At 35.8% G+C, this 24,335-nt stretch overlaps 3 protein-coding genes across 8 annotated transcripts in view; 2 read left to right on the top strand and 1 right to left on the bottom strand.

Moving 5' to 3' along the window:
* The first annotated feature begins 433 nt into the window (after positions 1-433).
* Positions 434-5,511, top strand: LOC103515667. 4 transcript variants are annotated; one of them, XM_008480703.2, is made up of 7 exons: positions 434-637; positions 1,338-1,454; positions 1,726-1,851; positions 2,845-2,928; positions 3,436-3,567; positions 3,941-4,062; positions 4,966-5,511. In XM_008480703.2, the coding sequence occupies exons 1-7, from the start codon at positions 437-439 to the stop codon at positions 5,090-5,092; spliced, it is 909 nt and encodes a 302-aa protein (XP_008478925.1). In that variant the 5' UTR covers positions 434-436; the 3' UTR covers positions 5,093-5,511. The 4 variants fall into 4 exon arrangements, with proteins under 4 accessions (XP_008478925.1, XP_008478856.1, XP_008479056.1 ...); XM_008480634.2 differs by having other exon boundaries at positions 1,338-1,463; XM_008480834.2 differs by lacking the exon at positions 2,845-2,928.
* Positions 5,512-10,750: 5,239 nt separating this feature from the next.
* On the top strand, positions 10,751-13,084 carry LOC108253045. Its single transcript, XM_017446293.2, has 4 exons — positions 10,751-10,769; positions 11,391-11,541; positions 12,076-12,246; positions 12,701-13,084. Exons 2-4 carry the CDS (start codon positions 11,409-11,411, stop codon positions 12,817-12,819), a joined length of 423 nt encoding a protein of 140 aa, XP_017301782.1. The 5' UTR covers positions 10,751-10,769; positions 11,391-11,408; the 3' UTR covers positions 12,820-13,084.
* A 3,243-nt stretch (positions 13,085-16,327) lies between these two features.
* The window catches only part of LOC103515191 (formin-binding protein 1-like), a 29,024-nt gene continuing 21,016 nt past the window's right edge, over positions 16,328-24,335 (bottom strand). For 2 of the 3 annotated variants that reach the window (XM_008480153.3, XM_008480274.3), the window contains exons 7-15: positions 22,876-23,061; positions 22,205-22,423; positions 21,338-21,367; positions 20,145-20,275; positions 19,628-19,894; positions 19,088-19,255; positions 18,429-18,541; positions 17,757-17,930; positions 16,328-17,142 (exon numbers count right to left, since the gene is read on the bottom strand). In XM_008480153.3, the coding sequence (XP_008478375.1) occupies positions 17,770-17,930; positions 18,429-18,541; positions 19,088-19,255; positions 19,628-19,894; positions 20,145-20,275; positions 21,338-21,367; positions 22,205-22,423; positions 22,876-23,061 (1,275 nt within the window). In that variant the 3' untranslated portion in view covers positions 16,328-17,142; positions 17,757-17,769. The remainder of the gene's footprint in view (positions 17,143-17,756; positions 17,931-18,428; positions 18,542-19,087; positions 19,256-19,627; positions 19,895-20,144; positions 20,276-21,337; positions 21,368-22,204; positions 22,424-22,875; positions 23,062-24,335) is intronic. The other variant, XM_008480210.3, reaches the window with a different exon arrangement.

Genomic DNA, 24,335 nt, shown 5'->3' with positions numbered 1-24,335 from the left:
AATACCAGATCAATTGGACATTTATTATTCATAATTATTATACATGCACCTATAATATACTCTACCTACCTATCTATTGATGTAGGTACGTACCTACGCTATTATGCCAGCTATCCAGTAAATGAGAAAATAGGTATAAAGTGCATATATTTATTTTCATCTAAAAATATGTAGGTACTGAACCATTGCTAATGGCTGTCAAAAATATCTCCATATTGTAAAACTATGAGCTACTAGCACTTATACCTGGAGATGTAGCAAAACATTTTGAATGAAATGTAATGAGACTATTGATGTATTTTCATAACGATTAGGTACACCTTTAAAATGTTTTCCTTTTTTTGTTCCCCTTGCTACTTTTTACCATCATGATATTCCTGATTTTATTATTATTTATTTATTTTTAATTTCAACTTTGACTTTCAAGACATTCAAAATGAGAAGCTCGCTAGTCTTATATTGCTTGGCATCTGTGATCGCCCTCAGCATTTCACCCGCCTTGGGTTACCCCTCCGATCCTGAACAATATGAAGTCAGCACAGGACGAAAGTTCGCTGAAAAACCAAATTCGACGAAGAAATTGACCCTGCTGGAAGACCGAAATGATTTGGAGGACTTAGCAACGAATCAGTTGACCGTAAGTACCAAGAACCCTGTTACCAATCCTTAGCCAAAGGAGATAGGTTGTACCTAGGGACTAGCTACTTCAGTTACAAACTTCTCATTTCTAAATAAACGTAGGTACCTCTTACCTTTATAATGGTTAATTCATAAGATCATTTAAGATTCATAAGAAACAGTTTAATAATGTATTAAAAATCAATAATGAAAAAGTGCAATACGATTATGACTCAAAACTTAAGCAACAGACCTGCGTCTCTTTTAAGTTCCATTGCTCGCCGCGCCGTAAGGAAAAAAACTTTTAAAAATAATTCAAGAAGTGAAAGATAAGAAAAGAAGTTACCTGTGGTTAAGTAATTGCCAAATTTTTAATTCCATATTTAATTTATCTCAATGGTCTGCTTTTTAACAATCATTGTTAGTTATGAACTTATGATATGGTACCTCATAATTATCCAAACAATAATTTTCCAAAGAGAAAGCTAGAATGTACAGACGGTTTGTGAAGATGGGTCTTGTTTCTATAGCACAAAGCCACAGGTTACCTATCTGAGGAAAGTCATAAAAATATTATTATTATTATTGTTATTATTTTTACTTAGTTATGTTTAGCCTGTCTACTAGTACAAAGGATATCTAAATTAAATAAATTAACTGATAGTTATATAAATATTGCTACTTATTTGATTTATTACTGTGTTCTTGATGTTTTACAGGATGGAAACTTTTCCTGGGGTAACATGTTAGGTATGGTGATGCAACTGTTCTTCAACCCGGCCACTGGTGGTCAAATGGTCGGACCAAGCAAATCGGACACTCTGGAACCCGAAACTGTGAGTACAGTAAGAAGCAAATTTTCTAACTTTGTTCTTCGTCTATCCAGGGTACAGTCCCTACTAGTGCAGCTGTCTTGAGAGTTTTAATCCTAGCAGCGAAGATACTTCATTTAGAAATGAAGAGAACTAATTGTGAGAAAGTTCAAACGCATTAGGTAATAATAATAATACTCCCAGACGAGCTAAAACTATAGTCTAAATACTGAGAATACCTAATCAGCCATTAAAAAACCTACTTAATATGAAATTAATTTCCTTTCGATTTCAGGGGCTCGCTACCTCCCCCTGGGCCAACCTGCTGTCAATGGGGCTGAAAATTTTAACCGCCTTCCTTGGTGGTGGGGTTCCTACCAGTGATGGAATCGACAAAGTGGACAACTCTTCTCCCATGCAGGTATAATGAATTTTTTTGGTTGGTTTTTTGGTTTAAGGTATCAACAGTAAACACCTTCTAAAGAGCTAAAGCTTCACGTAAATTTCTTTGGTGACGTAGGTCATAGATATGCGTGAATAGATATTTTCTTGACGCTTTTATTTATCTCTTCACAAGAGGGTTTTTATTATTTCTTTCGAAATCTTGGAGTATCTATTGTACACAGAAAGTTCTTTATATCTCTTGTATTTAATTGTTTCTTCAATCTTGCCATTATTTTGGTATCAAAGATGCACCTTTTTATTAGGGTATGAACCTGTAAAATAAGATTCAACGTGTTAGCAAAAGAATTGAAAGTTTACAAAACGTTCTTTCACTAATAAATTTATTTAAATAATGTATTTATTTTGGTGATACGGATACGATCTATTTTACGTATTATTTTATAATGTATATTACTTATTAAATTTATATCTAATTTTCCTGTAAATAATCAATTTAGTATCTAATTAGGTTTTTATAGGTGACAGTTCCTCATTTTATCAATAAGTATTTCATTGGGTAGATATTTATCACCTATTTTAATTAAATTTCTAAGTCTTTGACAGAATAGATATTATATTTTTATCTCTTTTTGTAAAGCTCTTTAATTTCTTTAAATTTTTTATCAGTAAGAGGCCAAATTTTATAATAGAACCAATCACATTTAATAATATGAGGAATATCTGCTTTTTTTTAAGTACGTACCTACCTATTTAGTTCTCATTTTCATTCCTCATATTTCACAAATGAATTCTATCCTATAGTTACACTTTTATTTCACTTTCTTATGCTCCCTGAGAATGATAATCAACAAATTCAATTTAAGTAGTTAAGTACCCAGGGCACTACGAGATCTATTATACAATTTGGCCTCCGGTAGTGAATATTTTGCTCTGCCTTGAGTAGCCTCTGTGTAGTCTTTTTGATTTATATTCTTTGCCTTTGCACCCCGCTATTGCATGGACTGTACAGGGAATTCTGGCGGCTGTGTTTTCCACCGTTTTGGGGAGTAAAGATCCGGACCAAGTAGCGGTCATGGCCAAACAAGCTGGCGAGGTAAGTCGAATCGGGACTCAAGCAGCCCGCACATAATCAATAAATACTATTTAGACTGCAACATTAATCGCGGATATAAATTCAATCTGGTTTTATTCAATACTGAAACAGTTTTAATACCTATTTAACTTAACCTGCATAAAACTGGTACCTACCAATTCGTTTTGCTTACAGAATTTTTAGAATGAATAGGATGTACCTAATGTGTGTTGCTTTAGATAGGCATGACATCCCAAGCATGATGATACAAAATTTGTACCTGGAATTGACGGTAAACAATAGGTATGTAGGTTTTACAGGTAGGTACCTACCTGACTGCCTATTTACTATATATTTCCTTCGATCGAATATTAGGTATTATGGCTGATTGAGGCGAAAGCCGGCAGGTGCCCCCTTTCAATCGCCTAGCAGGGGTAGATGGAGGGACTACTTAAAAAAGGTGTTTTGGGAACTTATAGATTTGGACTGTTGGAATAGGTTCTACAATCTCTTTTTGGTTGTTTTCAGTTCATCAACATTGTGGTGAATCTTCTGGACGCCTTGAAGACATCTTTCAGCCACAGATCATTTGCTGCCAGATCTCTCGGCAAGAAAGATTCCGTATCGGATGTGGCCGTTGCTAGCATTTCTTTACTCAAGGTAAATATGACTTGAAATAAAAACAATGAAAATATAAATAGATTAGTTAAATTTAAATAGAATAGTTAACTTCAATTTCCTGAAAAATTAAAATGTAAAATCAATGACAAGTGAAAAAAGGCCTAGATCTAAAAGGTCGCCCAACAAAAGAATTAATATCCGAAAGTTATGGCCATCATGTTCTTTTCCCTTTAGTCTGCAATCCCAGTTTTTCTTGTACGGTGGAGATGGTGAATTTCAGTTCCTTCAACCTTCTCTTATTCTCACCTAGCAATAATAAAAACTCCAGTTTTTAGTGAATTGTAGTAAGTATTTAGTTTCTAATTATTTAATTAATCAAAGTACTTAACTACGAATTTGTTTATTTTTCCAGGGCTACGTTAGAACCATGAAGAGTGCTGATGATGACTGTATGAAGAGATACATGTGTGATGCCAATCAAGAGTGTATCACTGGACTCAATGGTGCCAACACAATCTACTGCCAACTTGGAACGTAAGTAGGACTTCAACTTACCTTAATCTAAACACCAGAAGGCCCGGGAGTAGGGTTTCCAGACGTCCGGGTTTCCCCGGACATGTCCGGGTTTTTACATGTTTGTCCGGCGTCCGGGGGGATTTTTGAAAATTTGGGAAATGTCCGGGTTTTTGATGATAAGACTCCAATAATATTAAAAAGGGTTTTTCATTCTTTTGAGAAAAGATTTGAAAAAAAAAGATCGATAGGTACCTACCTACTTCATGTTTTACCTAGAAATACCTACAATTTATACCTATTTTACATGACTAGTGATTGTCTTTACATTATGGACATTCGTATTCATGAAACATCAACAAAACCAGTAAAAATGTTTGCTTTCATCGGAATGTGAAGAAGAACGATCGTGTGTAACTTAAGTAAGGCAAATGCAGTGTTCTCTGCACCCTGGGCACTGGTGCAAACTATACATTTTGAAATTTGGGAAATGTCCGGGTTTTCGATGGAATGTCCGGGTTTTTGGAACCAAATGTCCTACTTTTTAAAAATTTGATCTGGAGACCCTACCCGGGAGTGGACAATTTAGATTAAAATTAACCAATCTCATGGGGGTAAAGTCCACGGCAGCTCCTGAGAATTTTAGCGAGGGGGCCCAAAAATCCAAATCCAATAAGGTTAGAGGTCCAAACCCAGTAAGGTTACCCCCCTCTCCTTTGGCCCCCTTATTGCTTCTTTCTGGTTTATGATTCATAGTTATGGGTATAGAAATTTGAATGAGAGGAGAGAAAGAAAAACAAAAAACAAGGGTGACCGCGTCCTCTCCTAAATACGGTCCTGGTCCACGGTTACCACCTTAAACGTTAATAGCTTAATTAAACGACATTAAACACATAATTATTCACCCATTCATTTCCATTCCAGATATGCCACCAGTTATTTGCTCGAGAAGAGCAGCTCATCTCCGTTCGATGCCTTTTACGAGGCGGGACGCCAAGGTAGAAGTGGAGTCAACTGTCAGCAAGTCTATGCCGCCTGTAACGAAGTCTAGGAGGACAAAATCCAAGTGTTGTATCTGGTCATATTATTAGTGAAATTGGAACAGTCGAGTTCTTGACCATCTGACATCGAGCGATTGTCAACTGACTAGGCTGGAATTATGAAGGATTACTTACTTTTACATCGAGGAATTACTTTTACATCCCTCAGATGAGAGCTAGAGTTTTCGTATACAAGATTGCCAAGTATACAAGATCTTTTCCCAATAAGACGTTATTTATATTGGAAGTTTGTAATCCTACTTTGTAATACCGCCCTGAGACAGTACTCTGTTTAGTTTTTGATACAATGTATCAAATTTGTGTCCAGTGAAATGGACGTTATAGGTTTCCTGCCGAATGGTTAGGTCGTTAAAGATTGAACAGTATATTATGTATGTTGGTTACAAGACACGAATTCGGTTTCCCAATGACCCGTGTAGGTAAAAGATACCTCCTATTTATTAATGGTTTATCAGCCTAAATTTTCTACCCAGGCCGCAGACGCGGCTTTTTCGGTTCTATTTCTTGACCAAATTTTGGCGAACGGAAAGTCCGTTTATTATTTGTTGTTAAAATAATACAGTGTTGTGTTATTTTTATAGATGTTTATAGTTATTAGAAATAGTTTCCGGTATGAAATTTCTAAATTTGAAAGCATGAAATTTGATATTCAAATAACTAGTTTTGTAGCTTGAATAAAGAAGCGAGTAGATTTAAATTTTATGTATAATAAAGAATTAGGTAATTTCATCATTTTTTCTTCTAATCTTCTTTCGATTGGTGTATGAGTTGTTTTATACTGATGTGGAGTAAAAAAAGACCTTGTTCGAAAAAATATTACAAGTACCTAGATATCAATATAACTACTAAGATATTTTATCTTCTAAATAATAGTTAGTAGGTGTTATGTGGGCAATTCTCAAATAAATAATTTAGGATAATATTCTATGCCTCGGTTGGGTTTGAACAGTGTTGGTACCGCTATCGAGGAAACTAAAAGTTAGATAAACTCAAGATTTACTTGCGCCCACTCAATAATATGTACATAATTGCGAGCTTATAACGCTCTTAATATTTCACTTAAATTCTCTTGAGTTATCCAATTTTCCCCTATTAGATTTATAACTTTTTTGCCAATTTTGTATTTATTACTTTTTACAAGTGCCTTCCTATTACTTTCTCAATAATACTCAGGTTTACAAAATACTAACCACGATCCTGTTTGAATCTCATCTGTAATTCTTTTATAGGTACCTTTCTCAAAATTAGCGAAAATGTAACTTTATCTCCCCTTTTCTGAGACACTTCAAAGGGGGGAGTTTGGATAGTATTATTATTTAAGCCTGTTCGCGTGTGATTTGGTCTCAAGTTTCCAAGATATAAATTGTCTATGTGTACCTATTAAAAATGTTATCAAGTAAATTTACTGAGAAATTCTGAAATGAGTAGTCAATTTATTTTCAGGACAGTTTCAATTTTCTTTTCAGCAAATGGATGCTTTTTTGTTGATTTCAAAGGGAGTTCAGCAAGGGAAGGGGCCCAAGAATCCGAACAGTGCCTTCTTTGGCTGAAATTAAAAGGCCTGAGAATTGCGAACTCTTATTGAGCTTTTTCGAAGTTTTGGCGTTAAATAGTGGTCGAACCGTACATTTCTCAAGGTCCGGCCCGCGGACACTTTTGATCATCATTCATTATGGAAGCTGTCTGCAAAATTTGAACCACTTGTGCCTAAAGGTAAAGTCGTGAGAAGCGCTAGTTCCTTTTGAGCTTTTTCTTTGTATAGCCCAAAAATGCGGAACTTTGGTCCGGAATAACAGCCGTACCGTACCTTCTGGAAACAGGGCCCAAGGATATTTTTGATCTACATAATTTATCGAATCTCTGTGCCAAGTTCGAGCGACTTTGGCTGAAATTTAAAGGCCTGAGAATTGCGAACTCTTTTTGAGGTTATTTCGAAGTTTTGGCGTTAAATAGTGGGCGAACCGTACATTTCTCGAGATCCGGCCCGCGGAGACTTTTGATCATCATTCATTATGGAAGCTGTCTGCAAAATTTGAGCCACTTGTGGCTAAAGGTAAAGTCGTGAGAAGCACTAGTTCCTTTTGAGCTTTTTCCCTGTATAGCCCTAAAATGCGGAACTTTGTTCCGGAATAACGGCCGAACCGTGCCTTCTGGAAATAGGGCCCAAGGATATTTTTGATCTACATACCTTATCGAATCTCTGTGCCAAGCCCCCTCTCCCTAAATACGGTTCTGTTTTAAATATAAGGGTATATGAGTATAAATAGTGCAGAAAGATAAGATAGGGTTGGTTAGTTAAAAGATGGACGCAAACATTAACCTTACTAATTAATCCGGTTATTGGTTATCACTTATCACTATTATCGAATAAAAAAAAAATCCATTATTTTAAAATGTTGGAATTGCTCTCTGGTTTTAAAATTGCATAACTACCACTAGGATAGACAATTTGAGGAAATGTTTCGTTAATCGTTAACCAAAATAACTCACCACTACACGGAAGTGGTGAGTTATTCTGATCTCATTTCCCCACATCAGACCAATATTTTTCTAAACCAAACTGTGCCAGAGCGATGAAGAAGAATTTCTTTTCAAATATGTTGGTTTTATCGGTAACGATTAACCCTTATAGTTCCGAGAATCTAGATAATTTATTTTGTATTACATCTACTTACCCCCAATACGTATAGGTTCATTCGCACAAGCTTAACCAAAGTTTTAGGGCTGTTTCCCCCTACGCTTAAGCCTCAGAGTGGAATTTTTGGGTACGGAGTTAGGCTGTTCTTACGTTATGTAGGTATTGATGAAAACGGTATTAAGGTGGATTTCCACCAACGCGACCTCTGTCGTGCGACAAAATCGCGCGACAATGTCGCGCGACGTCACCTGTTTTCACTTGCGACATTTGTCGCGCGATGTGACCTGTAAAAAATTAAAGCACTCCCCGACAAAATCGCGCGACGTTTGTCGCGCGACGTGACCTGTTTCCACTAGCAATTAAAAAATATTTTAATTTATTATTTTTCAAGCTGTGTATTCAACGTGATATAGGGTGATGAAAATTATAAAAAAAAAAAATTAAAATTTTATTAAAATTAAAGCACTCCCACTCATAATAACTTCAAAATAGAGGTGGCAAAGATCGGTTCACTTTAGGGAATAAGTTCCAACCGTTCAGTTCCTTTCATGGAACTGTTCCCAATATAAGTTCAGTTCAGTCAGGCGTTCACTTGATCTAGGCTGATGTAGAATGCATATTCAAGGGGGGGGGGCAGGGAGATCTCCACGATAAGTACAAGTTCTTCTGCAGAAATATGTACGAGGAAGTACAAAGTAAAGAGATTCAAGTGCATAGGTACTAGATGGTACTAGATTTGCTTACAGATTTGTACTGGATGTACTACAAGTGGATAGCTTCAAGATTCATAGCACACGCTGGACGCGAGAGAGAGAGAAGAGAGAAAAAAGAAAAGGAGTGGGGGTACTGTGGCGGAGTTAACCGATTCAAATTCTTCTCGGCTCATGTCGGCTCTCTTGAATCTATTTCCTCTTCCTAATACTATCGTTCGTATACGTTCTTTTACCATCTTTTGATCCTATAGTATTCATTATTCTTATTCGTATCAGTTCCGTTCCGTTCAGTTCAGGACTTCAGGTCACAGAGGACAGAGGACTCACAGGTCGGGAGCGAACTTTTTCAAAGATCAAGTCCCTACATTTCGTGAAATGAGGTTCAACGAAAATTGAATTTTTATTGCTAGTTCTAAAAAATATTGTTCAGTAGGTATTATAGGTAATTAAAATCCATCAAAATAATAATGTTTTAATTAATTAATTAATTTAATTTTAATTAATTTAATAAAGCATTTATTTGTACAAATCTACGTTTGCTTGTTTTACAATTTTACATGGAAATTTGGACATATTATCAATACAGAATTACAAACACTGTTATTAAAAAAAATAATATTAAAAAAAAAATTACTGTCAAAAAAATAAATAAATAAAGAGGCAATAGATCAAACTCAATTGAAGTTCTTGTTCTTGTTGCAAGGTGAACGGTTGATTGAAATGAACTTACCGTTCAGAAAGAACAGTTCCGTTCAGGAACGAACTTTTTCAAAGAACAAGTTCCTACAGTTCGTTCGTACGTTCTTTTCCCATCTCTAATAATAAGGAACAAACTAAAATGAAGAGTCGCGCGACACGTTTCCACTGGCATTGCTACGCGACATTCCTTTGATACGGACCGACTTTCATCGGATAGAAGTCGCATGGTCGCACGACTTTTTTTCGTGTCGCGCGACACGTTTCCACTATGCGATTTTTATCGCGCGACACTGTCGCGCGGCAAAAATCGCGTTGGTGGAAATCCACCTTAAAGGCTATTCTTACGTTATGTAGGTATTGATGAAACGGAGTTAGGCTATTCTTACGTTATGTAGGTATTGATGAAACGGAGTTAGGCTATTCTTACGTTATGTAGGTATTGATGGAAACGGAGTTAGGCTATTCTTACGTTATGTAGGTATTGATGGAAACGGAGTTTAGGCTATTCTTACGTTATGTAGGTATTGATGAAAACGGAGTTAGGCTATTCTTACGTTATGTAGGTATTGATGGAAACGGAGTTAGGCTATTCTTACGTTATGTAGGTATTGATGAAAACGGAGTTAGGGCCTATTTTACGTTATGTAGGTATTGATGAAAACGGAGTTAGGCTATTCTTACGTTATGTAGGTATGGATGAAAACGGAGTTAGGCTATTCTTACGGTTATGTAGGTATTGATGGAAAGGAGTTAGGCTATTCTTACGTTATGTAGGTATTGATGAAAACGGAGTTAGGCTATTCTTATCGTTATGTAGGCTATCTGATGAAACGGAGAGTTAGAAGCTATTCTTACGTTATGTAGTATTGATTGAAAAACGGAGTTAGGCTATTCTTAGTTACTGTAGGTATTGATAGAAAACGGAGTTAGGCTAATTCTACGTTATGTAGGTATTGATGAAAAAGAGTTAGGCTATTCTTACGTTATGTAGGGTATTGATGAAAACGGAGTTAGGCTATTCTTACGTTATGTAGGTATTGATGAAAACGGAGTTAGGCTATTCTTACGTTATGTAGGTATTGAGGAGTACAAAATAGAAAATATTATGCTTCTGTGTATTTTACAAACTTTCAGCTCATGCACATAACATTTTATTGCACAAAATTTTCAAAATTTGTGCTAATTGCCTGGACTAGACTGGCCTGACAGGCTTTCTATTAGGTACTTTTTGTACCTATCGTAGGCACGAGTAGTTATGTTTGTAGGTATCTATTGTTGGTAGTTTTGTTTCTAAAGGAAGTACATCAAGTTTGCCTAAGTAATATGAATGAGGATGGTCCTAATTCTAATCAAATCAAAATCAACTAGGTAACTAGGCCTTATGTCTACTGTTTATTCAAGTGTATCCCTTATCAATCTCATTTTCTACATCGCTCTACCTGCAAAGCAGAATCCAAGCATTACATACCAAGCTAAATATTTCCCGATCCTGGGCTTAAACCAGAACGGGTTAAATGAACTCATTTGTAACAACGAAGTATCTATATATTGTGTTTTCTCAGAGATTGCGTTTATTCTGGGACATTAACAAGAAGACACCACTACTGAATAGACCTGGTAAGTAGGAAAATCTTTAATTTCTTGTGCGTGTGTGATTTAAATCGGCTAAAAATATATGTACATATTTTACGTGGAAATACGTGTAAGTACCTGCGTGTTATGCACATTAGTTTCAGTCGCATCAATTTCCCTAATTTTTGTCACCATAACCTACTTTTCATAAGTCAGTCAGTTTGATATTAACACTTTTTTTTGTTTTCCTTATAATGAAGGATTAACCTGCATACTCATACATTTTTCCGAAAATAAACAAATTTGAAAACCCGTTACGTAGTGTACGAAAATATTTTTTGTGTTTATCTTTGTACCGTAAGTATCGGAATATGAAATAGAATTAGGATTAGGATTAGGACTATCTTTTTAAAGACATTTATACTGCTGGCTAAGGCTAAAAACAGAGTGGAGCGCATAGAGCACGTAGAGGGAAAGGAAGAGTTCAAACGCATTGAGCTGAGGCAAAAAGCTCTATGCTCTTTCCTCCATTCTGTTTATAGCCTAAGACTGGGTAGTCCCATTAAGCTAACTTCAAAAGTTTAAAAAAGGTCTCCTTCATTCTCAAGGTTATAAACCCAGAAAACATCCTCTAACACTATTTTTTTCCAAACCATTTGTTTTCAGTTTTATTGTTCGAATAAAATGCTACTCCAAATGTTTTCACTTCTGCTGCTCGCGCTGGTTCAGTGGTCAGCAGCTTTTTCGTTTTACCCTTCTCGTACTGTGCCTAGCAGTTGGTTCCAAGATAGCAGCAAATATCTTCAACCTATAGCAGGTAATTTATAATCATTATTTTTATAAATTTTAACATTATTACCTTTTAAAAATAATAATATAAAAGAATATACCTGCACGTAGAGAATTGAAAAGTCCCTATAATACAATAGAAATATTGTGTATTTTATGGGTTCAAGAACAGGGACATTACTTTTAGCCACAGGTCGCTCAAATTTTGCAGAGAGCTTCGATAGATTATGACGATCAAATGTGTCCGCAGGCCGGACCTCGAGAAATGCACTGTTCGGTCGTTATTTTGGGTTAAATCTTAAATCTTTCAAAAAGCTCAAAAAGTGTTCTCCTTTCTCAGGACTTTCAATTTCGGCCAAAGTATCTCAAACTTTGCAGAGAACTTCGGTAATGTATTCTGATCAAAAGTTGGGTCGCAATTAATTTTTGAAAAAGTTCCAAAAGAGTTCATATTTCTCAGGACTCTAGAGTTTGATAGCTTATGATTTATTATGACCATTAAGCTTCAAATTCATATCTCTCAGTGAAAAGTTGAAAACGTTTTGATTTCTCATTTCAAAAGATGCAGAAAGCGAGTTCAAAGATCACGATGACCTGGACATTGCTGCCTCGGAGTTTAACAACGAGCACATAGATCGGATGGCAACCGACTTGAAACGAGGGCAGCTGGAGAGGATTAGCAGTGGAAATGTTGAGACTAAGAGAGATCAAGTGGCCGCCGCTACGGGAGATAGTAAGTATTTCCAATCGTACTGTTGCACTTTGCATACACAGGAAAAGAGGGAATGGAAGTAATAGCACTTTTTTTCAAGCCGTAAATTGTATAAATAAATAAATTTTCGTCTCAGTTATGAGGATACAGAGTTTAATAAAAGGCTGGAATGATAAAATAGACTTGAATATACCTTGGCTATTCTATTCAAATATGACTGAAAAGTTCCCTTACCCTTACATCAATAGGTTGACAGCTAGAATTTGTGTTCATAAAGCCGTAAGACAGTATGGTTTTCATTTTTCCAAACCAACCTCAGTGGTGTAGTGGTGAGCACGGTGGACTTTGCATCTGGAGATTGGTGGTTCAAGTCATGTAATTTGGCGTCGTGTATTAAGTGGGGAACGACATTTGTGACAAGCATTTATGCTTAACACAATTAAAATTCCTCCTTCTTTGGTTTTCATTTTTCCAGATCACGGAGGGAGAGTTCAGATCAAAGTGTACAGAGGTCCTGACTCAGGAGGTCACCATGAACATTTCGCACCCTACGGTTATTGGGTCAAACAACCAGCTGACTACGATCATCACTAAGATCTGGATCTATATCTTCATTAGACCAAGTAGTCTGTTAAGAGACAGTTCAATCTGTAAAATTGGTAAAGATTGTTAAAACGGGAAAATTTTCATATGAAAGCTAGAGGATTGTTCTGACAAATTTGTCACGATGGAGATTATGGTAATATGATGGAAGATTAAGAGCAGCAATTATGAAGGGATATGTTGAGATCACGAGTTTATCAAAGTATATTACTTTGAAAGTAGCTGTTTTAATGACAATCGAGTCGGGCAGAGTATACTTTCCAGAACCTGAAAAGTTGTTGTTGTTGTTGTTGTTGTTGTTGTTGTTGTTGTTGTTGTTGTTGTAGCGGCTTTAGCTTTCACCGAATGGTGTTGGCAGAGTAGAGAAAAGACATTTTTTTTTTTTGTATCTACCATACACCGGGGTGATGGTCTCTAGCCATGTTTAATTGGCTCGTCCTGAACCGCAGTCAACCATCGTGAGGTCTTGTGCTTATTCTTTAAAAGCAAGGAGAACCCTTCGCCATGTTAAATTGGCTGGCTCGTCCTGAACCGCAGTCAACCATTGTGAGGACTTGTACTTGGTCTTTTAAAAGCAGAGAGAACCCTTTGAGGAGCTGCCAGCTAGCTAGGCTGGTTAGGGTTAGCTGTTCTCCTCCCTGTTTATAGTCCCACAGCCAGACGCTAGTCTACTCTCTGTTTAACATCCTATCTTTGGTTGGGTGGAGGAGCTCACAGCTATACAATCTATAGAAACTAAAAATTTTAGGACCTGCCGCAGGCGAAAATTTTGGTTTCATCAATTCTTTGCGGTAAAAAAAAGAGCTGAAAAAAATCTGCGTTTGCCTGAGATCGAACCCATAAGTGCGAATATCGCGAACAAACCGCGGATACTGCGCACAAAACGCGAATACCGCGAACAAAACGCGAATACCGCGAACAAAACGCGAATACCGCGAACAAAACGCGAATACCGCGAACAAAACGCGAATACCGCGGACAAACCGCGGATACCGCGAACAAACCGCGGATACCGCGGACAAATCGCGGATATCGCGAACAAACCGCGGATACCGCGAACAAACCGCGGATACCGCGAACAAACCGCGGTTTTTTTTCCCCAAAAAAAAAAAAAAAAAAAAAAAACACACAAATCTGATTGTACCTGATTTTTAAAATAAAATTGTTTTCGACACATTTTTTTCTATCGATATTTTTAGTCTCGTCTTGACTTCATTATCTCACTCCCATTTCTGAACGGGTTGGAAAAGGAAGTTATAGATCAAAATGCTCAACTAAAAACAAAAACACACCAACAAATTACATAAATGTCATATGATATATTTATAGTATTACTGCAGGAATAAGGTACATAAAAAAGAAACGACTTTTTTTTAGAATTAATTTAATACTTTTCTTTTAAATTAAATAAAAATTCTCACTTACAAACAAAATAAATAAACTTGTGTTGAATTAAATTAGAAGACCTGACTTAACTGGTAAAATTATTAACATAATCTACTTGAATGAACAATGTAGGAAATAATTGCAGAATTCTCTTTGTATAACTTGGTATTGTATAAAAAATAATGCGTTACACTTTTACTAAAAAGACATTAAAAATTATAAATTTATGTATAGGTAATTGTTCTATATAAACCTCGATGGTAAGTTTAGGTAGACCAATTTGTTGCGAGGGATTCTAAGAATTTACATAAACAGCTTCCACAAACCGTCACGAATTTGAATAAAAATCTTATTTTAAAGATGATTGACTACGCTTCTGGTGTTTCCTTTGTATCCAGTTAAACACTATTTTGTACTGGGTAATTAAAGCATTTCTATGAACTATTATACTAAAAGAACACAACCATAAAGTTATTCAGCTCTTGAACTCAACAGATACAAAGTGACCGAGCCAAAAGTTGGCAAGCCTATAAGAGCTATCAAGACGGTTCTAACCATACATTTTGTTTTCACAATACGTAGATAACTGATTGTTTTAACTTTTCAAGAAACTTTGTCTAAGTGGCTCAAAAAAATAAAATGTCTATTGAAATTGGTTTAAATATCTAATTGGGTAAAAGGACAGAGTAGTATTTTCATAAGAAAGGAAGAAATGGGAGTTTATCAACAATCCCTACAGTTTTCATCAATGATATACGTATTTAAAATAATATGGCAATTTTCAAAACAAAATATGTTCTTTTTATGATTTACAATGAGCGAGATAAGGTTTCAAAGTTCCGACTTTCAATAGTCTTTATTTACGGACGCTGATGTGATAATGCATTTTTCCTTTGTCCTATCCTTTAATTACTATGGCAAACTTACACCGAATCAAATCTTTATAACATACATCATGTCCCTCATTTGAAGAACAACAACACATACAGGTTGACGTTACGAGCACCAGAAAGCACCCCTTCAAACATCTTTACCTGTTCCTACGTAATTCTCTTACATCAATAAAGAATAGTGTATTCAACCTAAAATTCAATATTCACACAGTTACATGATACCTTCAGGCTCATTCAAAAGTCTTTTCCTGATTCCATGGTTAAAAGTGAGTTAAATTCCGTAGTTGAATGAGAAATATGTCCTAGTTTCCTTTAGTGGTGGAATGTAAATAGAAAGACTTTTGAACCAGACTGTACAATACATAATACAAACCAAGGAGTGGTGCTAAACATGTATAAAACGAAGACTTTTCACAACCGCAAATTTTGGCATTCAAAATATTACACGTAGAAAGAAATTTTCTGGATACAATTCACAACGCAAAGAAGATGAAAATGTTCAATAACGTAAAAAAGTGTAAATTTCTATAAAATAAAATGGACGACTCAAATTTTACCATTACTACATATGAAACTTCTTCCTACATCCAAATAAATAAAATAGATACAATGCAAAATGGTTCTTCTACTCGCTTGCTAAGCTCTGCAAAATCATGATTTTTACTAAAAACAAGTCATCAACTTAGTTAAAACAACAAAACAGGAGGCAAAACAAATTCAAAAGCAAGCATTTTTTTTTTTTTTTTTTAACAGAGGGAGATGATGAAAAACAAAAATATAATTTAAAAATGTTCCTACTTTTCTTCTTTAACAAATTTAATACCTACCTATTAAAAAGAGGACGTTAACATAAAAATAATAAAAAAAAGTTGTTCGCATAGTAAAATAAACATAAATTAGGTTAAAATTAAATTAATTAAAATTGACTACAATATAATTTTCCTTTCAAAGGGTTATCTCCGCTTTTAAAGAATAAGCGCAAGTCCTCACGATGGTTGACTGAGGTTCAGGACGAGTCAATTAAATATGGCTAAAGAAAAACACCTCGGTATGGTTTTTAAAAAAAAAAAAAAAAAAAAAAAAAAAAAAAAATTGCTCCATCACACACGAATGCAATTGACATATTTTATTAACAAACATTGACGAAATATAAACAACTGTGAAAATGAAAACCTGTGTTTGAATAATCTGAATGGAACATATTGAAGATAAGTCGTCAGTGGTCTGATGAAGTGAGTTTTTTGAAACTACTTACCTATTTACTTAAAATACCAAATGGTGTAGGGTGTGGATTAAAGAATAAATTACAAAATATGCTTATCTACTGTTCACCAAAGAGAAGAATGAAAGTCAAAGGAAATAAAAATATCGTGCAGGTATAGGTCTTTTGGTTTAAAATCTTTGCTCTTAAATAGAACAAACAGCCACTTAAGGCAATGAATACATAAGTATGTACCAGTACTTTACAGCACAACAAGAATACATTGAGATTCAAATTTATCTCGAAAATATTACTACAAGATAGATAGGTAGATCAGATCAAAACAAAGTCTCATATTGGCATCTCAGCATCCATATTGGAAGGATGCACAGACTTTAATGGCGAGGAGGAGGGGGGATGAATTAAAAAAAAAAAAACAAGTCAATTTTAATTTAAAATACCAAAAAAGGCACAAAACAATTTCAGAATTAAGAAATCCATAGACCACTAACGCAATTACACAAGAAGTGTCACTTAAGTGGGACCTTCCAGTGGGCTAAACTCAGGGAGTCCCATTGACCTTTCTGATTTTATCTTCCTTCCAATTGCCAACAAGTCAATGTCCAAGCTTTCCGAGACAATCAACTTCCACTTCAATTGTCGCTTCTTCATATTTCTTGTACTGTCACATTTTCACTTTAAAAAGGAAAGTAACAAATTCGTTACCTCCAGCACTCTTATACTTACTAAGTCTGCTACTGGCCTCTTCTGTTAGCTCAGCGTTCAACTTCCAGTCATGTTTCTTATCACGGCATTGTAGTACAATGTAATGGTCTGGAAACAAGATCAACGCAAATCGGGTTTTTTAATTTACAAGAAAAAGTCATTGCAAAAATGGGCAATTTTTCAGATTGTCCTGAAATTTTGCAGAAAGGTTCCTTTCGCAGTGTAAAATAAAAGTGTCAATGGGCCAAGGCTCGAGAGATGCGCAGTTTTTGAGCTATTCAGGTGTAAAGTTTACGACAGTGGGAAATCTTCCGGAATTCGGTTTTCGGTCAGATTGCCTCGAATTTTGCAAAAAGGTTATTTCTCCATGGCTCTTTATCTTCTCCTTTTCCCCCTTTCACTATCCTATCTTTGTTTACACCAATAATTTACGACATACAGCCTGATTTCCTCGAATTTGCCATCAAAAATTTTGGCAAAAGAGAACGAATGTGCCATCAAAATTCAAGGAGTTTTTTGCCCGATTATTGTTCCATACATAATTTCAGAATATTTACTTCTCAAATCATGTGAGAATCTATTCTTTGACATGAAAATCCAAAAAATGGGGGCATAAAAAGAAGGGAAACTGTTAAACTCTCACAAAAAAATCTAAAACATCACTATGTGAGAATCCTGCAAAAAAAAAAAAAACGGATACATCGCATAGGCAATAAGCTTACCTCTAAGCCAAGGTTAAACGTTGTCCAGGGCAATAGTTTGAATATAGGACGTAGGCACAAATCCTTCCTCGCTGTCAGTCTGCCTTCTCACGCGGGTCCAGCCATCACCTTGGTCTAATTCTATTATGTACAACTCCTCTCCATCATACATTGGTATTGAGCCTTCGCTCGTTGCTGAAATCAACAAAAGAATTTTTTAATTGTGTTAAGCATAGGTACTTAAATGCTTGTCACAAATCGTTCCCCAATTATTACACCTAGATAAATTTTATGACTTGACTTGGACTCGTACCGCCAACCTAAAGATCCAAAGTCCAACGCGTTAACCACTGCACCACTGAGGTTGGTTGCTGAAATCAACAATGTTTTATTTAATCACCTGATATTGAAAATTTCAAGTAGTTTTTACTTCAACAAGCTGGGCCCGTTCCTCCGGGAATTTTTTAGTCCGTAGTTTATTCGATCGTGGTTAAAGAAAATCAGTACCTATGTAGGTACCTATCTAATATGTTTAATATTCAGTTTATTATTATTACGTTATTATTAACAATACGTATCAAGGCAACCCATGGCCAGGACCACAATCTGAGTTTCAGCTCAACTCTCTGATTTAGCCATCTGATTGGTTCACGATTAGTCTTAAAAGTAGGGGTTGGCCCTAAGAGAACTTACCTTCAAATGGATATAAAGCTTTAGCGGTACCCAGGGGCGGCAAGTCGAAATATTCAGGGGGGTCAGACTCTGGTAGGGAAGTATGTGAGGTGCCAATATCAGGCTCCTCCCTCCTGAAACAATAACAAGAGGGGACTTCAAATGTAGACACGGGCTTTTCGTACCAGGAAAAATGAGAATCTGATTGGACGGAATGGCTTGTTTCTACCCGGGCGGAATAGGACTTTTTTGGTGTGAACAATGCGTATCAAAGTAAACGTAAAATTTCTGTAACAATCAGACACTTTCTAAAGAAAAAAGTAATTTATTTTAATTTTATTATTATTATTTTTCTACGCGACCTTAAATTTAGTTCCAATAGATGGGAATAATATCTCTGAAAACCATTATTTGGGGATCTTGGTCCCTACAGTAAGGTAATCACTGTGTCCTTTATATCGTAGTCTAGAAGTTGTGGGCTCGTATCCCACCCAAGTAATAAAAAAAGTTCTATTATATTTTGTCACGATGGAGATTATGGTAATATGATGGAAGATTAAGAGCAGCAATTTTGAAGGGATATGTTGAGACCACGGCTTTATCAAAGTTCATTACTTTGGAAATAACTGTTTTAATGACAAATCGATCTCTGTTCTATTATATTATATTTTTTGACTTACTGATACAAGCTGATGTTCGGCAGCTGAGTAGAGCTACTGTTTAGTTTACTATGGTTGTTGTTATGTACACTGGAATCCGACGCAGATCTGCTAAGTGATTCTTCTTCTTCTCCTGCACTATTAGCTCGTTCGTCTCTGTTATTGTTACTTCCCCCGTTCACGTTTACCCTGGAGGAATGGAAAATAAAATAGCAATGAGAACAGACCAAGGGATATCATTTTTAAGCAATTAGATCCTCCACAAACCGTGGTTGGGTGGAACAGCGCTTTTTGGAGAATCCTGCCCGTCAAATGTACGGGAATTTGTTTAGATTGCTGGGTAATGGGAGATTTCAGTGTTTTGGGCACGATAAACAAGGTAGGTTCTATTATAACGGAAGAGGGAATTAATCACATTGAACCCATCTTACAAATGGCAACAATCCGTACTTTATCCGTGGGTCACTACTGAAATTCGAACAACATATACCAGTAAATCGGAAAAAGCTCAGTTCCGATTTTATTAAAATAATAAAAACAAATGAATTGAATTGAACTCACCTCTGTTGCTGCGTCTGCACTCCATTCACTCCTCCACTGCTTCCCGACGTTGAGTTCACATTATTGTTTCCACCTCCGCCGCTGTTCTTCCTCATCCCTGCAGGGCTATTGGCTTCCGACTCCTCCATATAGGTCTGATATTTCTGTAACTCGCCCCGCAGCTTTTCCAATCGAGAATCGGTCTCACTCAGTTGGCCTTCGATCATGTGGGGATCGCCTAGGTTCGGGTTGTCCTCGTATACGCCCTTCATTTTGATCAGACCCTCCCTGTGGGTGAGAGAAAAGAACTGTTAGAATATTGACAAAAAAAAAAAAAAAAATATAGAAAAAAATAAGCGTTCTTCTGTAGGAAAGAATCTACCCTCCAACTACTCATAATAATATGAAAATAATAGCAGTAATGTTTGTCCTGAAAGTGTAATTTATATTTATCTCAATTGAGATATTTAATTCAGGTTTATTATAAGATTATAACTTGTAACCTTAGGAAGGTAAATTCACTTCAAAATTGTTTTACCTAGCCGCAGACTCCTGCTGGATGCTATGTTGGATCTCTTCAATACGCTGCTGCAACTTCTTTTTCCTCTGACTGGGCGGCAGATTGCTGAAGTCGTCCTTGCCATTGCTACCGAAGCCTCCGACATTATTCTAAAGAGAAACAGGACAATCAGTTTGATGTTAGAATTCGGCGAGTGAAAGAATAGAACCTGATTTAAAATTAAAAAAGGCAAAATAATAGTAAATTTATAGTATGCATAAAAATGATTTATTGAAGAAGAAAAAAAGTAAACCCACACTCCAATTTATGTAATTTCTGTTTCACAGTTTACTTAAGTATCTACAATTGCAGTATGTACAGTAAAATATAGTACACTTTACAAATGTACGTATCAATTTTTTTCGAGCTAATTTTCCCCATCATATAAAAAATTTACAAATCCATGTTTTTCGAGCTAAATTTCCCATCACATAAAAAATGTACCAAGCAGGTGTATGTTTAAGTTTCAGAAAAAAAGGGGAAAGAAGCAATATTCAGCGATGAATATAATAAACGCATGCAAAGTTCCAGAGAACAGGAGGGGGGTTGAAAAATACATGAATAAGAAGGGTATTTAATTAATTAGTAGATGCACAACTGTACATGAATTAATAAATCTAGAATAAATTAACTACAAAAACAATATAATTTTCTTATTGAAAATTGTGAAATTTTTGGCAATATCTATAAAAGGCTAAATGGATTTTTGCTATATGAGTGATGTAATGAATAATCTACAACATTCATCTTTACATGAGGGAAGACTAATATTATGGTATTGGTATCTTAAACTAATATTAATAAGGGATTGAAAAAGTTTCATCACAAAAGCTAATGTACACAGACAAGTATTTCGGCTTAGTGTATACTGTACACTGATGGAGCGTTAGGAAAACATGGAAATATACACGGTATTAGGCTACAGAATATAGGAAGTAAAGTTCAATTAGAAATATAGGAAACATGAAAGTAAAACAGGGAAGGAATGAATCGTTCTACAAAGAAGAAAAATGGGAAAGAGGTCAATCATTATACATACAAAATGAGATAGGAATAATAGGGTCAATAAAAAGAAAGTCGGACCAGATATAAGGGTCATAATTCTGTCTACGGAAAAGACAAGGTACAAACGCACATTCACAAGGTAATTTGAGGTAATTCTTTGTACATACGTGATATTGAAGAAGCGTTTTGAAGATTTCCTTTCGGGGGAGAGGGAACAAATATGGCAACACAAAACATAAAATTAATACCCGGAATGCTTTACACTTATTACAAGATTGTTTGCTTCTACGTATTACGAAAAACAGGGTGTATTGACAATAGTTTCGGGTAAAAAATAGGTACATTTAAAATTAGCAATGGTCTTTGAATATTCACTTACTTCTAACCCTGAAAGCGTAGCAACATAAAATGTATAAAGTGGTCTGATTTTATTGAATAAAAAGCTGCACAACATTGAATACAACAAATAGGCTAAAATTTGTTCTAATTTGCAAATTTAGTAGATAGCATTGACATCTCTGACAATTCTTATTTGGAGTCATGGTCTTCAAAGAAAGATAATCCGTGTTCAACTGTTCATTGTCTCTACGCTGCTCAAAAAGCTTCAAAGACTGGTATGACGAAAATAACAAGTTACCAGGCATCTCTTTTAAATCAATGAAAAAGCGCGAGTAAAACAGGGTTTATACGATTTTCCCGGAATGAAATTCCATGACTTTTCCAGAAAATTAGGGGCGGAGGTACTTAAAGATCAGTAAAAATTACCCCTATATGCAATTTGCAGAACGTTAAAGAATGTGAGGGGGAATGCGCCGCAGGCCGTTTTTCGGAAAAACTTGATATTCAATTTGAACATTTTTAATTTTTGACCGGGTAGCAAATTCCATGACTTTTCCAGGTTTTCTTTAAATTTTCACGATATTCCATGACTTTTTGGCCGATTTTCAGATTCCAGTTTTTCCAGGTTGCGTATAAACCCTGTAAAATACGAGGGTTAGATTTCATTTCAAAATGAGAAAAATAAATACTCTTACCTTATTCGAACTAAATAATCCGAGTAGGCCCACCCTTCGTTTGAGCCGACCCGCTGACATGGTTCCCCTCACAGTAGCCGCCTCTGGTCGCATACCCATCAGATGGGGGAAAGCGGGTGCTATGGGGGTGGATTCACCTCCACGACTCAGATCTTCGAATGGAATGTCGCCCGGGGGTGTGAATCCGGACTTGTAACGTTCTATGACCAGAGCCGAGTCCTAAGGGAAAGATTATTAACTAGAGTCATTTTTGTTCAATTGATAAAGATATTTTATTGATTGTAATGACTAATGATAGTGCTTACTTATACTGCCCGCAGAGGACTGAAAAGTCCCTTTACTCCAGCAGTAAGCTACAAAGTATTATTGTGGTCAAATTCTCAAATTATTTTGAGGATAAAATTCCATACCTCAGCTGGGATTGAACCCACACCCTATTGTTTACCAGGCGATCGTATTGACCACTACATTACCGACTGACATTATTAATTGACTTTCTACTGTACGAACTATGGTACACTGCCTATAATTATCATGTATCAGTTGATTGGTCAAAAAGTTCTTACTGTCCTAAAATGTATTATAAGTTGCTTCTTTTCCGTCAATGTGAGTCTGTAGACCTGACTGTTAAGTTTTTTCTTCATTTCATAATCATCGTCTGAAAGATTTACCTCTTTTTCGTTGATCTGGTCGGCAGCTTTGATAATTCCATCTAGACATTGATTAATAATAGGGAATACTTTCTTCTCGATATTGGCAGAATGGACCATGAAGTTTCGAATGTTTCGCACTCGTTTCTCGTCTAATTCTTGGAGCTGAGCAAACACTTCCGGCATTGCTTGGGTGTAGTGTTGTCTCTGTAATGAGAAAAAATATCATTGTTAATTAGGCCCCTAAGAACCCTAGTCATGTTCATATAATCTAAGATAAGCGAGAAAAATGTCAAGTCTTGACAATCGATCGTAGGAAAAAACTGAATAAAAATGTCAATCTCGCAATATGATTATGCTAATAAGCAATTTTACTCCTACAACTTTTGCTTGGCGTCAAAGTCACTTAAGTACTTGGTGTAGTTTGCTACTGCATATTAAACCATCAGCTGATGAGTAAATGGTGTACAAGTATAATTTTGTAGATAGCAAATTATCGGATAAAAATCAACCCTCGCTTCCTCCAAAAGGGTAGAGTGAAGTTAATTCACAGAAGATAGAGTCGTGGGTTATGGAGAATCCATTCACAGTTATCAGTAGGTGTAGAATAATTCACATCGTGCATAATATACAAATGCATTTCTTTGTCACCAACACAGAAAAAATGAATGAACTCAAAAATTACTGTTGTGTGCCTCGGACAAAACACTTCATTCATTCCTTGATATGTACTGAGAGTGGGAGGCTGTGTGTAATGTATCTCCATAGTAATAAAAAAACGTGGAGAGGCCTGGTTAATAAGTAAACACTAGTCAATGTAACAAAGGAATATGAACTATGATACTAGGGGGTTACGTTGAGCAGGATTTAAAAACTCGAAGAGCAAGTAAAGATAACACAAGTATATGGATCTACTTTCATCTTTGACAGTATGAAACCCCACGTGGTCCATGAAAGCCAACAATGATTTTACTGATTAAAATAACGTTTTTAAGAAACTGTAATACAAAGAGCATGTGAAGAAATGACCTTATTGTAGAAATTCTTAAAATCACCATCGATTGAAGTGTATACGAAACCATGAAAAAAGATAAAATAAAAACGCATTTGTTCTTAGGACTGCTTCAAGGCATAATATTGAACATTGATATTGCGAGCATTTATTAATAGCTCATTAACGAAGTCCATTTCATTGGCTTTTAAGAAATTGACGTCTTTTTTTTTATATCAGTACTTTTTTGTGGAGGGTAACTCTTGACGTTAATTTTTTAACACGAAGTGTTTTTTTGGGGGGATGTTCTAAATCTAAAATAATGTCATGTCACAATTCAATAAGACTTCAGAGTAAAAAGGACACTACTTAATCCAATTCTCAGTAACCAGGCCCCAACATGAGTGAGTGAGTGAGTGAGTGAGTGAGAGAGAGAGAGAGAGAGAGAGAGAGAGAGAGAGAGAGAGAGAGAGAGAGAGAGAGAGATGCG

This window comes from Diaphorina citri, unplaced genomic scaffold (genome assembly GCF_000475195.1).
Source record: "Diaphorina citri unplaced genomic scaffold, Diaci psyllid genome assembly version 1.1 scaffold3, whole genome shotgun sequence".
In the NCBI taxonomy this organism is placed as follows: Eukaryota; Metazoa; Arthropoda; class Insecta; order Hemiptera; family Psyllidae; genus Diaphorina; species Diaphorina citri.
Note: the sequence above shows the minus strand (reverse complement) of the source record. Positions and strands in the feature narration are given on the sequence as shown.